Source organism: Myxocyprinus asiaticus, chromosome 11 (genome assembly GCF_019703515.2).
Source record: "Myxocyprinus asiaticus isolate MX2 ecotype Aquarium Trade chromosome 11, UBuf_Myxa_2, whole genome shotgun sequence".
Lineage (NCBI taxonomy): Eukaryota > Metazoa > Chordata > Actinopteri > Cypriniformes > Catostomidae > Myxocyprinus > Myxocyprinus asiaticus.
The window spans coordinates 26,346,840-26,362,820 of NC_059354.1; the positions used below are offsets into that span (position 1 = coordinate 26,346,840).

The 15,981-nt window shown below is 43.5% G+C and overlaps 1 protein-coding gene across 1 annotated transcript in view; it reads right to left on the minus strand.

Annotated features, from left to right (window-relative positions):
* LOC127448385 (5-hydroxytryptamine receptor 2A-like) overlaps window positions 1–15,981 on the minus strand; it is a 48,335-nt gene that overhangs the window by 7,510 nt on the left and 24,844 nt on the right. The window contains exon 2 of the mRNA XM_051710870.1: window positions 10,065–10,265. Within this exon, the coding sequence (XP_051566830.1) occupies window positions 10,065–10,265 (201 nt within the window). The remainder of the gene's footprint in view (window positions 1–10,064; window positions 10,266–15,981) is intronic.

The following is a 15,981-nucleotide window of genomic DNA, read 5'->3' on the forward strand; positions in this document are numbered from 1 at the left end:
CCACAGTTCTTTAGAGTACAGCATTCTATGTAGAATTCAAATGAATCGTATTAGTTTTGTGCTCTTCGCTGTGATATCGTGTAAAGCCTGGAGGACTCACTCAAGAGATTCATGCTATCCGATCTTTGGAGCACTCTGCTGTGCCCTGGTGGCTTCTGTCATGTCACGCAGATGGAAGCAGATTTAGAGCTTATGACTTGCTGAACATTCAAGGATGTTAGGTCATTTATTTGTACTTGGTTGAATACTTTATTTTTAATCAACTCAAGTAAAAGTACTATGATTTATTTATACTTGAAAAAGTAGACAAATGTGAGAAATGTACTCAAGTACTGTAATGAGAATAGTTGTAATTCGATACTTTCCACATCTGCGATGACTCACTTTAAAGCTTAAAAAAGGACCCAAAAGTAGACCATGCAGCTTCTTCATTACATTCTTGTGTAGGTTTTGGTAAAAAACAAAACAAAATAAAATCTAAGTAATCTTTACCGCTAAATACAACCCAAGTTCTCACGTGAACATGCGTGCCACTTTGAACAAGCTTCTCTCCTAGCGTTCATGAACATGGAACGGGCATCAGAAGATTTTCACTGAAAATGGCTCACATTCTGGGTGAAATCTCACCAAAAGCTATCGTCTGCCTTTAGAAGACTTGGAATATGATGCACAAGCCACATAGACTAATTTTATGATACTTTTGGGTCCTTCTTTAAACATTAAAATCAGTCTGTATCAATTTCCATTGTATTGAAAAGATCAGTACATTCATTAAAACATCTCCTTTTGTGTTCCATATTAGAAAGAAAGTCATATGACTTGGAAAGACAAGAGAGTGAGTAAATATGACAGAATTTTTGGATGAAGAATTCCTTTAACAGGCATTCTCAATTCAATTCTGAATGTTTTACAACTAGTAGCGTCTGGTTCAGAGGATGTGTCTGTGCTGTATATGATATATGTCTAATTTCTGGCATCATCTTGCAAATGGGAAGCTTGTATCGCTCAAGGACAAAATTTCAGTGATACTGCCATGATGATAAGACATCTCCATGGCAACAATATATCTCTGCAAATTGTGTCTGATCTCTGGGGTTTGTTGGCGGGAAACAAGAGCTGGTATTGGGGGGGGGTGTTGTAGTATGATGGACCCTGTGCCTCTGGACACCATTCCCGGCATTGGCTTTACATCTGTCGATAACCGGAGGCCTTGACTGACTATGAAAAGAAACACAGAGTGTAAAAAATTTTGCTGTCAAAATCTAAGAGGAAGATGAGGAGGAGATTATAAGATATACTATCAGTAGGCTTCTTTTCAAAATATTTCACAAAGGACTTTAAAAAGTGAATTTAAAGGGGGTTATCTCACTCACACTCAACATCTCTCCCCTGGCATCATTACTCATCCTTTCCTAGAGATGTGAGTAAACAGAGTTGAAAGTTATAAAAACAATGTAATGTAATGGGGTTAGTGATTTCCTCAAATGTAGTGACTGCACTTTTCCTCCTCAAAGGGTTTTATTGACACTCAGATCTCAGTTATTCTATACAGGGTGTGAATTACACTTGAAATGACTTTTAGGAGGGTTGACTTTTTAACGGAACTTGTGTCAATTTTAGGGGAGGAATCTGTTCAAACACTGAATTTATTTGTTTTGTTTTTTTGCTTAAGGTGGTGAAATCTAAAGCTGTTTTGAAAACTGTTTTGATTTAAATCAAAAATGTTATTTAAATCTAAATTAACTGGCTTTATTCAAATAAAAAATATTTAACATCACTGAATCAACCTGAGTACATTAGGCTAGACTAACAAAGCTAATTTTAAGAGTTAGATCAAGTAAGAAATAATAATGTAACAATTGCAGGTTACCACTTTTTACAGTGAACACTATAAAACAAAGAGTAGATCAAGTAGAAATAGATTCTTAAGGTAACAATTGAAGGTTAAACCTTTTTTCAGTACACACACACACACACACACACACACACACACCACTGTAACAGTAACCCAGACTTGAAGATGGTGGTGAACCCAAAAGTAGGTATTTATTTGAACAAACACAAACACAGACAGCAAATGGCAGGTGAGTGGTGAATGAGCAGATTGGTTCAGGAACAGACAACAGTACTTGGAGTTTATTGTATTTGCAGGTAGAAGTATTACTTGGGTTTGAGGATAACACCAAGGGAAGGAGACGCAGGAGAGGAGACTTGGAACAAATTCTGAATAGCGCTGGAGAGGAATCGTTGAGGGAGCATGCTGGAATGGTGTCTGAAGAGTCAGGTAAGTAGCAGGTAAGTGAGTCTGTATACTGCTTTGATACCAGACGAAGACTGAAGGGAGAGTGGAGTGTTATATAGAGGAGCTGACTGACACAGTGATAAGAGATTGGTGCGGGTGATCAGTATTCAGGGGAGTGGGAAGGTTGAGTGTTTGTGGCAAGAAGGGCAGGTGGATCTGTGACATTACCCCCCCATGGACCGCTCCTGAGGGATGAGCCTCCTGACGCCATGGCCGACCCCGTCCATGAGGAGCTGGACGGTCTGGGTGAGTGTCGTGGAAGTTAGTGAGTAGGGTCGGGTCCAGGATGTTGTCTCGGGGTACCCATGATCTTTCTTCGGGACCATAGCCCTCCCAGTCTACGAGGTACTCGGTGACCCCTGCAGCATCAGGAGTCCAAGATGTCATGAACTGCATAGACGGGTCTGTCTTCCAGGATTAGTGGCTGGGGGGGATTGTCAGCTGGATCAGGTTCTGAGGGGTGAGGAGAGAGAGACGGATAGTGAGGTTTCAGGAGGGAGACGTGGAAAGTAGGGTGAATGCGGTATTTGGGGGGAAGTTGGAGTTGGTAGGTGACTGGATTAATTTGTTTAGTGATAGTGAAGGGACCAATGTAACGGGGACTTAGATTTTTGCATGGTAGGTGCAGCCGGATGTCCTTAGTGGGGAGCCAAACCTTCTGCCCGGGTTTGTAACTAACTTGATCTCCGGGCATCGGCAAGGATCTTCTGGCATAACACAGCCCTCTGCAGGTGATGGTGGGCTAAGTCCCAGACCCTCTCGCTCTCTCTAAACCAATGGTTGACCGCTGGGACATCAGATGGCTCTCCAGACCAGGGGAAAAGAGGAGGTTGGTAGCCGAGTATGCACTGGAAGGGTGTTAAGTTGGAGGAGGGTTGACATAAGGAATTCTGTGCATACTCGGCCCAGGACAAAAAATGACTCCAATGGTTCTGGCGGTGATGACAGAAGATTAGAAGGAAACGCTGATCTCCTGAATTTTCCTCTCAGTCTACCTGTTGCTCTGAGGATGATACCCAGAAGAGAGGCTGATGGTCACTCCCATGATGGAAAAGAAAGCTCTCCAGACTTTGGAATTGAACTGGGGACCCCTGTCTGAGACGATATCTTCGGGAAACCCATAGTTTCAAAATACATGGTTGAAGAGGGCTTCAGCGGTTTCAAGGGCAGTGGGAAGACCCTTGAGGGGTATCAACTTGCAGGCTTTGGAGAAGTGGTCAGCAACCACCAAAACACAGGTGAATCCCTCAGAGGATGGCAGGTCCATGATAAAGCCGACCCCTAGGTGTGACCAGGGTAGCAGAAGGAGCTTGCCAGTCGGTAGATGTCGAGGAGTTCGGGACATGGCACATTCCAGGTATCCCTAGATGAACCTTCTGACATCTTTGTTCATGTGCGGCCACCAGAACCGGTCCTGGATAAGCGAGAGGGTCCTATTGGACCCAGGGTGGCCAGTGCCCAATGAGGAGTGGACGGAGTCAATGAGTGATAAATGTTGAGAGGAGGGTACAAAAGTTCTGTTGGTGGGACAGCCCGGCAGAGCAGGTTCAGTGGTGGTGGCATCAGAGATTCTATTGTCCAGGGACCATTGGATAGAGCTTACAATTATGTGAGGAGGAAGGATGGTGTCCGAACTCTCAAGGCTTTCCTCTGGAGCGTAAAGTTGGGAAAGGGCATCCGCCTTGATGTTCTTGTTCCCCGGACGATAGGAGATGGTGAAACTGAAGTGTGTGAAGTAGAGGGCCCAGTGTCCTTGGCGAGGATTTAGACGACGAGCCTCCCAAAGGTACTCAAGGTTCTTGTGGTCTGTTAGTACCTGGAAGGGGTGTTGGGCCCCCTCTAGCCAATGCCGCCACTCTTCCAGGGCCAACTTGACAGCCAGGAGCTCCCGGTTTCTGATGTCATAATTTTGCTCTGCCGGGGAGAGTTCGAGAAAAGAAGGCACATGGATGGAGCTTAGATGGTTTCCCCTGCTGCGGAGAAATCACGGCTCCTATGCCCTTAGTGGAGGCATCTACTTCAACCACAAAAGGCTTACTAGGATCGGGGTGGATGAGAAGTGGAGCCGTGGTGAAGACCTCCTTCAGATGTTGGAAGGTGTAGGAAGCCTCGGAGTTCCAGGTCAGAGATTTAGGCTTGGATCAGAGAAGAGATGTTAAGGGGGCTGTGAGGGAGCTGTATTTCCTGATAAAACGACGATAGAAGTTGGCGAAACCCAAGAAGTGCTGGAGTTCCTTGATGGTAGTAGGAGTGGGCCAGGATCGCACAGCCTCTACCTTCCCCTCGTCCATCTGGATACCCTCAGGGCTGATGTTGTAACCTAGGAACTGGAGGGACGACTGATGAAAGGAACATTTCTCAGCCTTGAGGTACAGATGGTATTCCCTCAGCTTTTCCAACACTAGCACGACGTGTTGACGATGGTCGGTATCGTTCTGGGAGTACACCAGAATGTTGTCGATGTAAAGGAGGATGAATCGATGGAGGTACTCACGGAACACCTCATTCATGAAGCCCTAGAACATGGAGGGGGCATTGACCAGGCCAAACGGCATCACCCGGTACTCGTAGTGGCCGGTTGGAGTTACAAAGGCGATCTTCCATTCATCTATCCTACAGATTCGAATGAGGTTATACACGCTGCGCAGGTCCAGCTTGGTGAAGATTGTAGCTCCTCTCAACAGTTCCAAGGCAGACGGGATGAGGGGAAGTGGATATCAGAACTGTACCGTTATCTTGTTGAGAGAGTGGTAAATCAATACAGGGCCGGAGACCTCCATCCTTCTTCGCCACGTAGAAAAAGCTTGAAGCAGCAGGGGATGTGGAAGGTCAGATGTAGCCTTGGTAGAGAGCCTCCTCGATGTACTCCTCCATAGCCTTCTGTTCAGAGATGGAGAGAGGATATATTTGGCCACGGGGCACTGGCTCACCAGGGAGAAGGTCTATCGCACAGTCCCAAGGTTAGTGAGGAGGAAGTTGTGAGGCGCGGAGTGGGCAGAAACATCCTGGAAGTGGGAGTAACATAATGGGATTTCCACCGAGGTGGAGCAGATAGGACTCTTGATGGAGGTGGAGTTGAGACAGAGAGGAGGAGATTTCCTGGCGATAGTCGAGGGCCTTGGGATGGGAAGATTGGGAAACAGGTAGGAAAGCATTGGGAGCCCCACTTCAAGACATCGCCGGAAGACCAGGAAATGATGGGGGAATGCAGTTCGAGCCATGGACGTCCCAACACTATGTCAGCGGTGAAGTTCTCTAAAACCAGGAGGGTGATGGTTTTGTGGTGCAGACACCCGACTTGGAGCATCTCGGGACCCACACAATGATGAATCACACATCTGCCGATGGGTTTGCCAATAATGGAATGGATCTTTAGGTTGGGCTGACATGGCAGCGGATGGAGCTGGTGTTGGTGACAGAGCGCATCTGAGATGAAGTTGCCGGCTGACCCAGAGTCGAAGAGTGTGAGTACTGTAAGGGAAAAGTTGGGAGCAGTAAGCATCACACTGGTAGACAAGGGAGAGGAACAAATTTAGGGTAAGTAACATGACTCACCAGTGGGCGCAGAGGACGAATGGGACACGCCAAGATGACATGTCCCTTACCACCACAGTACAGGTACAACCGCTGGGTCAACCGACACTGGTGCTCTGCTGATGATAGCCGGGAAGCATCCATCTGCATAGGCTCCCCGCCTGATTCTGAAGATTGGATTGAGGGTGATCGTGTAGGAACAGGCGGAGACTGCAAGGCGGGAACTTCGTTGAGGCAGGGCTTCATTCGGTTGGCGACTCGGATGGAAAGTTGGATGAAGCTCTCAAGCCCCATGGTGTCATCAAATGAAAAGAGATGCAGCCGCAGTGTTGGGTTGAGCCCCTGATGGTAAGTGGTGAGTAGAGCAGTCTCATTCCATCCACTGGAGTTTGCTAGGGTGCGGGACTTGAGAGCATAATCTTGGACGGAGACTTTACCTTGATGAAGATTACAGAGTTGTTCACCAGTAGAAGTATCACCCACAGGGTGTCCAAAAACCTCTCTGAATTGTCAAGTGAAGTTCTCAAAAGTTTGAGTAACAGGACTGTTTTGCTCCCAAAGTGGTTGGGCCCACTGCAGTGCTCGTCCAGAGAGCAAGTTGATGATATACACCACCTTAGACCGCTCTGTGGGGAATAGATGTGGCTGCATCTCTAGGGCGAGTGAACATCGAAGCAAAAAGCTGCCACAGTTCTCTGCCAATCCGGAGTATGGCGCTGGATTGACCAAGGGACTGGCAGAATAGACCAGTGAAGAAATTGCAGAAGTGTTGTTCGAGATCGGCGGGGCAGTGAGGTTAGATGAGGTGTCAACCAGCTCCTGGATGAGATCCAGAACTGCTGGGTTCATGATTCTTGAAAGTCTGGTATCCTGTAACAGTAACCCTGACTCGAAGATGGTGGTGAACCCAAAATCAGGTATTTATTTGAACAAACACAGACAGCAAATGCAGGTGAGTGGTGAATGAGCAGATTGGTTCAGGAACACAACAGTACTTGATGGAGTTTATTGTATTTGCAGGTAGAAGTATTACTTGGGTTGGAGGATAACACCAAGGGAAGGAGAAGCAGGAGAGGAGACTTGGAACAAACTTCAGAATAGCGCTGGAGAGGAATCGTCGAGGGAGCATGCTGGAATGGCATCTGAAGAGTCAGGTAAGTAGAAGGTAAGTGAGTCTGTATACTGCTTTGATACCAGACTGCTTTGATACCAGACGAAGACTGAAGGGAGAGTGGAGTGTTATATAGAGGAGCTGACTGACACAGTGATAGGAGACAGGTGCGGGTGATCAGTATTCGGGGGAGCGGGAAGGTTGAGTGTTTGTGGCGGAAAGGTCAGGTGGATATGTGACACACACACACACACACACACACACACACCTCAATTCTGAAAAAGTTGGGACAGTATGAAAAATGCTAATAAAAACAAAAATTTGTGATTTGTAAATTATAATCATCCTTTGCTATATTGAAAGCTCTACAACTATACATTATATTATAATTTCAAATCAGATGATTGCAACACGCTCCAAAAAAGTTGGGACAGTCGAGTGGTTACCCCTGTGAAACATCACCATTTCTTCTAATAACACTTATTGTGCACTGAAGACACAAGTTTGTTAAGTTTATAAAGTGGTATTTCCCCCATTCATCCATTATGTAGGTCTTTAGCTACACAATTGTATGGAGTCTTTGTTGCCATCTAATGCATTTAATAATGCACCACACATTCTCAATTGGAGACAGGTCAGAACTGCAGGCAGGCCAATCTAGCACCCACACTCTGCTCACACAGTCATGTACTTGTAATCCGGGCAGTATGTGGTTTGAAGTTGTCTTGCTGGAAAATGCGGGGACGTCCCTGGAAAATTCGGTGCTGGATGGCAGTATATGTTGCGCCAAAATTTGTACATATCTGTCAGCATTAAAAGTGTTCTCACAGATGTGCGAGTTACCCATGCCATGGGCACTGACACACCCCTGGCCCATACAGACACTGGCTTTTGGACCTGATGCTAATAACAGCTTGGATGGTCCTTTTCCTCTTTGGTCCGGATAACACAACGTCTCTGTTTTTCAAAAACGTTTTGAAATGTGGACTCTTCGGACCAAAAAACACTGTTCCACTGTTCTACTTTCCATCTAAGATGAGACCGAGCAAAGAGAAGTCAGAAGCATTTCTGGACAGTGCTGATGAAGGGCTTCTCCTTTGCATAGTAAAGTCTTAACTTGCATCTGTGGATGCAGCGGTGAGTGGTGTTAAATAAAATAGGTTTACTAAAGTTATCCCAAGACCATGTTCATGATATCCATTCTGAGGGATCAGATATCATGCGCATTCAGAAGTGGTTTTCGTCTTGCCCTTTTCGCACAGAGATTTGACCAGATTTCTTGAATCTTTTAACTATATTGTGCACTTTAGAGGGTGAAATGCCCAAAATCCTTCCAATTTGTCTTTGGGGAACATTGTTCTCAAAGTACTGGATTATTTGCTGAAGCATCTGTTGGCAAATTGTCAAATCTCGAATGATCCTTGCTCTTGAAGTACTAGGCTGTTTTTGGAGACTCCTTATACAGTATACAGTGCTATGACACAATTGCCTCACCAGTTTAACATCTCCTGTTTCATATCACCTTATTATTTCAACTCATCAAATTGTTATTAGTCTTAAATTGCCCCTGTCTCAACTTTTTTGGAGCATGTTGCAATCATTTAATTTGAAATTATTGTACATTTTCAAACAAACAATACAATTCACAAGGTAAAACATCATATTATGTGTAGTTGTGGTGCTTTCAATATAGCAAAGGGTAAATATAATTTACAAATCACTCCTTTTTGTTTTTATTAGCATTTTTCATACTGTCCCAACTTTTTAGGAATTGGGGTTGTATATATATCGCCAACATTTTGTTTTGTTTTTATCAATACAGATACTTTTATGCAGGGAAGAAGGACAACAATTTCATGTATTTCCCTTTAAACAGAGATTGCTAATTCCATATTATTCCTATTTTAATGACAACAATCATTAGGCTAGCGCCATCTCAACTGATAATTACTTTAAATTCCTTTAGTTCAGTAAATCTTCTTTGATCCCCAAACAATACATAATTATGAACTAAAAGTCTTCTTCAATCTAAAGGAATAGCCTACTAGCTCTTTGACCACTGTGAGGCTTGCAAAAGTGATGAAGTTCCAGGGATTGAAGTGTGTTCATTAAATGTAATATAATTCTGTGAAAAGTGTACCAGTACATTTTAAAACAGTTTTATTAGTGCAGATATTTTTAGGATACTTCTCTTCTGGTATTGGTCCTCATTGACCACAGTGTTATTGCTTTGTATTATATATGTGTTTTAATTACACTGTTTTGTTTTTGTTTTTTGCATTACAATGATTTAAATGGCACCATGGCATTTACTTTCTTATTACATTTTGGTCATCATAAGCGTTTCTGCATGGAGATCAAAGGACAAGGTTGAAATGAGGTAATTTTTTGAAGAATATCAACATTATTTCAATCAGAACATGCTGTGAAACTCAATCTATCGTCATGCAATAATCTATACCTGCAAAATTAATTAAAAATCAGCTTTCTATTATGGTATTTTTTTTTTTAATCTTTCTTCCAACTCATTCCTTCTCAATTATTTCTTTCTTGTAGTGTTCGATTGACATAACAGCTGGATACTGATGAAGCTGCTGCCTCTCACAGCTTCAATCTATAATATGACTAAATATTGAATACTGCTGCAAATTTTACTTTTCATTTCTAGATACCCAACTTGTGCCCTGTAAGCTCGCTCTCTCTCTCTCTCTCTCTCTCTCTCTCTCTCTCTCTCTCTCTCTCTCTCTCTCCCTCCCTCCCTCCCTCCCTCCCCTACTCATGTATCTGATAGTCTGGCACCTTTTGTTTGAGTTTATAGCAGTTTGGCACCTTTTGGCAGTTTGTTAGCCACTAATTCTTTAGTCCCAAAAGCATTTCAATTCAAGCAAACATATACATAAATGTTTAAAGACATTTTTCTGCATATGTCTTGGTATTAATAATGTCCCTAATAGACAGGTACGGCTATCTTTTATTTATTTATTATTATTTTTTATGAGTAGTTTACTTTAGTTTAGATGTATTTTAGCTACTTTAATTTAGTAGCTTGTGGATTGGCAGGCTCCAGTTTCAAAGTACACGTGGCTTTATGTCATGGCATGATGGCGTCAGGTTTACCTGCAGAGATGGTCCAGACCGCAGTGATCTTGGCCCATGCACGGGAACGGGAATTTGAGCGATTGTGACGGATAGGGTTGCGGATTGCCACATATCGGTCCAGGGAGATAGCACACAGGTGCATGATGGAGGCAGTAGAAAAGAGAACATCCAGGTAGATCCACATGGGACATAGTACAGCAGGGAGGGGCCACAAGTAACCTGAAGAGGAGAAACACACACACACACACACACACACACACACAGAGAGAGAGAGAGAGAGTCAGACATTTCTTCTAGATTTAACCCTGACACATTTTTTTGTTGGTGTAACCTTATGTAGTCAGATTACTGTCACTAACCCTTTGGATTTTGAAGCCAATTAAAAACATAACAATATACAAATGTGTTTGAGAGTGTTTGTTTGTACCATCCATTCATCCATCCATCCACCCACCTACCTACCAAAAAGGGGGCAAAAATATGTGTTGAAAGGGAATATCTACTTATACCAGGGCATGACCATTATGTTACATTTTAGGATGTAAAATGTTTTTGTGTTTGCACTGACCTACAATGTGACTAATACTGCATATACCTGCGGAACAAAATCGTTAACTTTGTCGTGGACACTTACCCTCAGTGCAACAGTACTGAAGTGTGGAAGATCACTGGATAATTGTGCTTTCAGAGGAATTAGAAAATGCCTTTGCTCAGCACAGGTAAATGAATCATCACCAGTGACAAGTGTTTTGATTATACCAACTCACAGCCTGGTATGTTGGGTAGGCCAGGGACATTCAAAAATTGCTGCTAAATATTGAGGGAAGCTAATTAACTTGAATCAGAATTCACAAGTGGTCACAGAGAATTCAGTCTTTGTATGTGCAAAGAAGCCTTCCATCATTGATAGTAGGTTTGTGTGTTTTGGGACCCCAGTAAGATTAGTGTAACCGGAACACATGTAAAGCCTGAAGGCCCAACAAAGGCCTCAGCATTTACTCAACCTCATAGACTCACCATTCACTTTGATTGCATCTATTTGCTATAGAACAAAAGTGACTGGTGACTGACTGAGTCATCTCCTTTTGTGTCATGGAATAAATAAAGTCATACAATTCTGGAACAATTTGAGGGTGAGTAAATAATGACAGAATTTTATTTTCTGGGTGAACAATCCCTTTAAGCAAGACCATTAACTGGATAAATAGGTTTCTTTTGAGTTTGGGAATATATGATTTGCAGACAGAGGCTGAGACACTGCAAAACACATTTAAGAAAGTAAATAAATCAGACTGCTAAGACAAATAATATTATACAGGAAGTTTTAACTTCATTTAGACAAATAGCTATACAAAATAGAATGGTGCTGGATATGCTGCTTACAACAAGAGGAGGTGTGAAGTTATAGGGACAAATTGTTGCCTATACAGTATATTCTAGATGCAGGCATGGATCACAAAGAAATGGCAAAGGTGGTTCATCATGAAGTTAATAATATACATAAGTTTAATAAGTAATTAGATGTATCATCATTGGAATCTTGGTTTAGTGGCATATTTGGTTCCATAGGTGGAGTTCTGACATACATAATGAGTTTGCTGATTATAATTATGCTTATAATGATATTGATCTTTGGCTTGCTCAAATTAATCATGTGCTGTTGCAAAAAGAGCATGAGAGGAGCTCAAAGAGCCCATATGAAGTGCAGAAACATTCTTGCCATGAGGGAACCGATCTACATGCAAACATATGAGGGTGAGTCAGAACTGCATTTGCTGGTTAAATTTCTTTTGATGAAATTCTTTGAAAAAATACATTTGATCTATTCATCCATCCATCCTAAACCACTGCCACTGGTGGAGAATTTGTTCTGTTTCTTGAGTGGACGAGCATTCACTTGCTCTGTTCTGGGCAGTCAGGCATGACCATTTTCCACAGACTCATCACAGTAAAGTTCACTCTTAACATTGCTGTCATTTTGTACCAAAAACACACATACATCAAGAAGTGGGGAAATATTGAATGAGTAACACATTTACAGCATTTTGCAATTATTTGCAAGTGCTTTCTTATGAAAGCAACAAATGAAAGGTTTTATGTTGCTGACAAGAGATTGAAAGCAAGCACAAAAGCAAGGGCCAAAAGGGCCAATAAAATGTTGTGCCATAAAGAAAATGGTCCTTTAAGGGAAGAGGAAATTAGGTAGAAATAAAAAATTAAAAAAAGAAAGAAATGGGTAAGAGGTAAACAGATTTAAGGAGGAGCTGCAGGAAATGGGATGCATGAAATAAAAGAGAGAGAGCTGACAGTGAGAGAGGAAGTGAAGAGAAGATTAGTCATATACAGTGTAGTGTATGAATGAATGTACAGAGCTTATGTGCAAAGAAATATGATCAGGACCAACAATCACCAATACAAAGAGCATAAACACAAACATTTGGACATTTGGACTCAAGATGGTGCCGAGTATGGCTGCTGTGTTGCGAGCTCCGACACAACACTGCAGTTTTTTGTTTGTTTTGTTTACAATTCAATATTTTTTGGTCTTGGATGTTGTCTGCCTTATTGTCTACAACAGACAAACAATTTTGTACATTGGTTCTGCAATAGCACACCAAAAACCGGACTTTAAATACCTCAATGCCGACCCGCTGTTTACAAACACGCCAGCGGAGCCCTTTTTCTGGGCAGCCCGGTTGCGGAAACGCAGAAGGAAATGGAGAAATAGTAACTCTCATCAGAGTAAGACGTCGCGCAAATCAACCCCCGCTACCCAGTATTCTACTGGCAAATGTTCAGTCTCTGGACAACAAGCTCTGCGAGCTGAGAGAATGGATCTCTTTCCCACGAGAGACGAGGGACTGCTGCATTAACTGCCTTACAGAAACTTGGATGTCTGCTGAGATTCCAGATTCAGCCATCGAACCCACGGGGTTCTCCGTGCACCAAGCGGACAGAGTGAAAGACCTCTCAGGTAAAAGCAGAGGTGGTAGTGTATGTTTTATGATCAACAAATCCTGGTGTGATCAGAGGAACGTACATTCTATCAAGTCTTTCTGCTCTCCTGATCTGGAATTTCTCATGCATCTGTGTCGACCATTCTGGCTACCGAGGGAATTCACAGCGGTCATTATCACTGCTGTGTACATCCTGCCACAAGCCGACACAGAAGGAACTGTATGGGATTATAAGTGAGCAGGAAACCACGCACCCTGAGGCCGCGTTCATTGTGACCGGGGACTTTAATAAAGCCAATTTTAAATCAATTGCACTAAAATACCACCAACACATCAGTTTCAACACATGAGGGAACCGGGTTTTGGACCATTGCTACTCTCCCTTTGCGGGATGGCTACAAATCCCTCCCCCACCCACCATTTGGCAAATCGGACCACTCTTCCATTCTGCTTCTGCCCGCTTACAGGCAGAAACTGAAACAGGAAGCACCCACCTTCAGAACGATCCAGTGCTGGTCAGACCAACCAGACTCCACGCTACAAGACTGATCATGTGGACTGGGAGATGTTCCGGTCTGCCTCTGATGACAACATCGAGATTTATGATGATAGCATAACATGTTTCATCAGAAAGTGCGTAGAGGATGTTGTTCCGACCAAAACAATATGGATCTACCCCAACCATAAGCCATGGATAAATAGCAATATTTGCACTGCACTTGATGCACAGACCTCCGCTATTAATTCAGGGAATGCAGAGGAGCATAACAAGCAAAACTATCAGAACAGCCAAACGCCAGTACAGGGACAAGATTGAAGGACAGTTTAACACCACCAACTCTAGAAGCATGTGGTAGGGAATTAATATCATCACAGACTTTAAAGGGAATAAAAACTCCGCCGTGAATACCGCTGCCTCTCTCCCGGATGAGCTAAATACTTTTTATGCTCGTTTCGAGGGAAATAACACCACCCTCGTGGAGAGAGCTCTCGCAGCCGAAGCTACAGAGGTTAGTTCACTCTCCGTCTCTGTAGCAGATGTAACCCGATCCTTCCGATGGGTGAATATCCGTAAAGCCACGGGTCCAGACGGCATTCCGGGCCGCGTCATCAGAGCGTGCGCGAACCAACTGGCTGGTGTTTTTACGGACATTTTCAACCTTTCCCTCTCCTTGTCTGTGGTCCCCACATGCTTTAAAACATCCACCTTTGTGCCTGTACCAAAGCAATCCAAAATCACTTGCTTAAATGACTGGTGTCCTGTTGCTCTGACCCCCATCATCAGCAAATGCTTTGAGATACTAATCAGAGATTACATCTGCTCTGTGTTGCCTCCCTCACTGGACCCATTGCAGTTTGCTTACCGCAACAACCACTCCACTGATGATGCCATTGCATCTAAACTACACACTGCTCTCTCCCACCTGGAAAAAAGGAACACTTATGTGAGAATGCTGTTTGTAGACTACAGCTCAGCATTCAGCAACATAGTGCCCTCCAAGCTTGATTTGAAAATCCGGGCTCTGGGCTTAAACAGCTCACTGTGCAGCTGGATCCTGGACTTCCTGTCAAGCAGACGTCAGGTGGTTAGAATGGGTAGCAACATCTCCTCATCACTGACCCTCAACACTGGAGCCCCATAGGGCTGTGTTCTCAGCCCACTCCTGTATTGCCTGTACACACATGACTGTGTGGCAACACATAGCTCCAATGCCATCATTAAGTTTGCTGATGATATGACGGTGGTAGGTCTGATCACTGACAATGATGAAACAGCCTACATAGAGGAGGTGCACACGCTGACATGATGGTGTCAGGAGCACAACCTCTCTCTCAACGTCAGCAAGACAAAGTAGCTTGAGGTGGACTTCAGGAGAAAAGACAGAGAACACAGTCCCATCACCATCAATGGAGCACCGGTGGAGAGAGTCAGCAGCTTCAAGTTCCTTGGTGTCCATATCACTGAGGAACTCACATGGTCCGTCCACACTGAGGCCATTGTGAAGAAGGCTCATCAGCACCTCTTCTTCCTGAGACGGCTGAGGAAGTTTGGAATGAACCGCCACATCCTCACACGGTTCTACACCAGCACTGTAGAGAGCATCCTATCTGACTGCATCACTGCCTGGTACAGCAATAGCACCGCCCACAACTGCAAAGCCCTGCAAAGGGTGGTGCGAACTGCCAGACACATCATCGGAGGTGAGCTTCCCTCCCTCCAGGACATATATACCAGGCGGTGTGTGAAAAAAGCTCGGAGGATCATCAGAGACTCCAGCCACCCGAGCCATGGACTGCCCTCACTGCTACTATCAGGCAGGCGGTATCGCAGCTTCAGGACCCGCACCAGCCGACTCCATGACAGCTTCTTCCCCCAAGCAATCAGACTTCTGAACTCACGATCAATATACATCAGCACTGCACTTTATTAATCTTATTATCTCACACTGGACTGTCATAAATTATATTCTCTCTTAACAACACACTGGCAACTGACTATCAACTGACAGCCTGAATGTCATTACAGTACAATACAACCTACTGTATATTTTTATTGTATAATATGTATTCTATATTGTGTGTATTGTATACTGTACATTGTATATTATTATTTGTATATTGTGTTGTGTGTAAATCTGTTTATTGTAAATTGTTACATGTCTCATCACTGTCATGACTGCTATGTTGCTTGGAACTGCACCCAAGACTTTCACCCACTATTGCACTTGTGTATATGGTTGTGTGACAATAAAAGTGATTTTCGATTTTAATTTAAGCTTCAAAAACAGCACTTACTGCAACATCCGAATTCACCAAGGGATTTGTTCAGTATCAGTTTGTCCAATGTGAAATATTATACCAGGAAAAAGCTCTCGATTAAGGACCCTGCACACTTCCTGCGAAATTGAAAAACAAATGGGTGTGACGTCATTTTGAACAAAATCTGGCCAAAACGAATGTGTTTTTCAGTTTGCTTC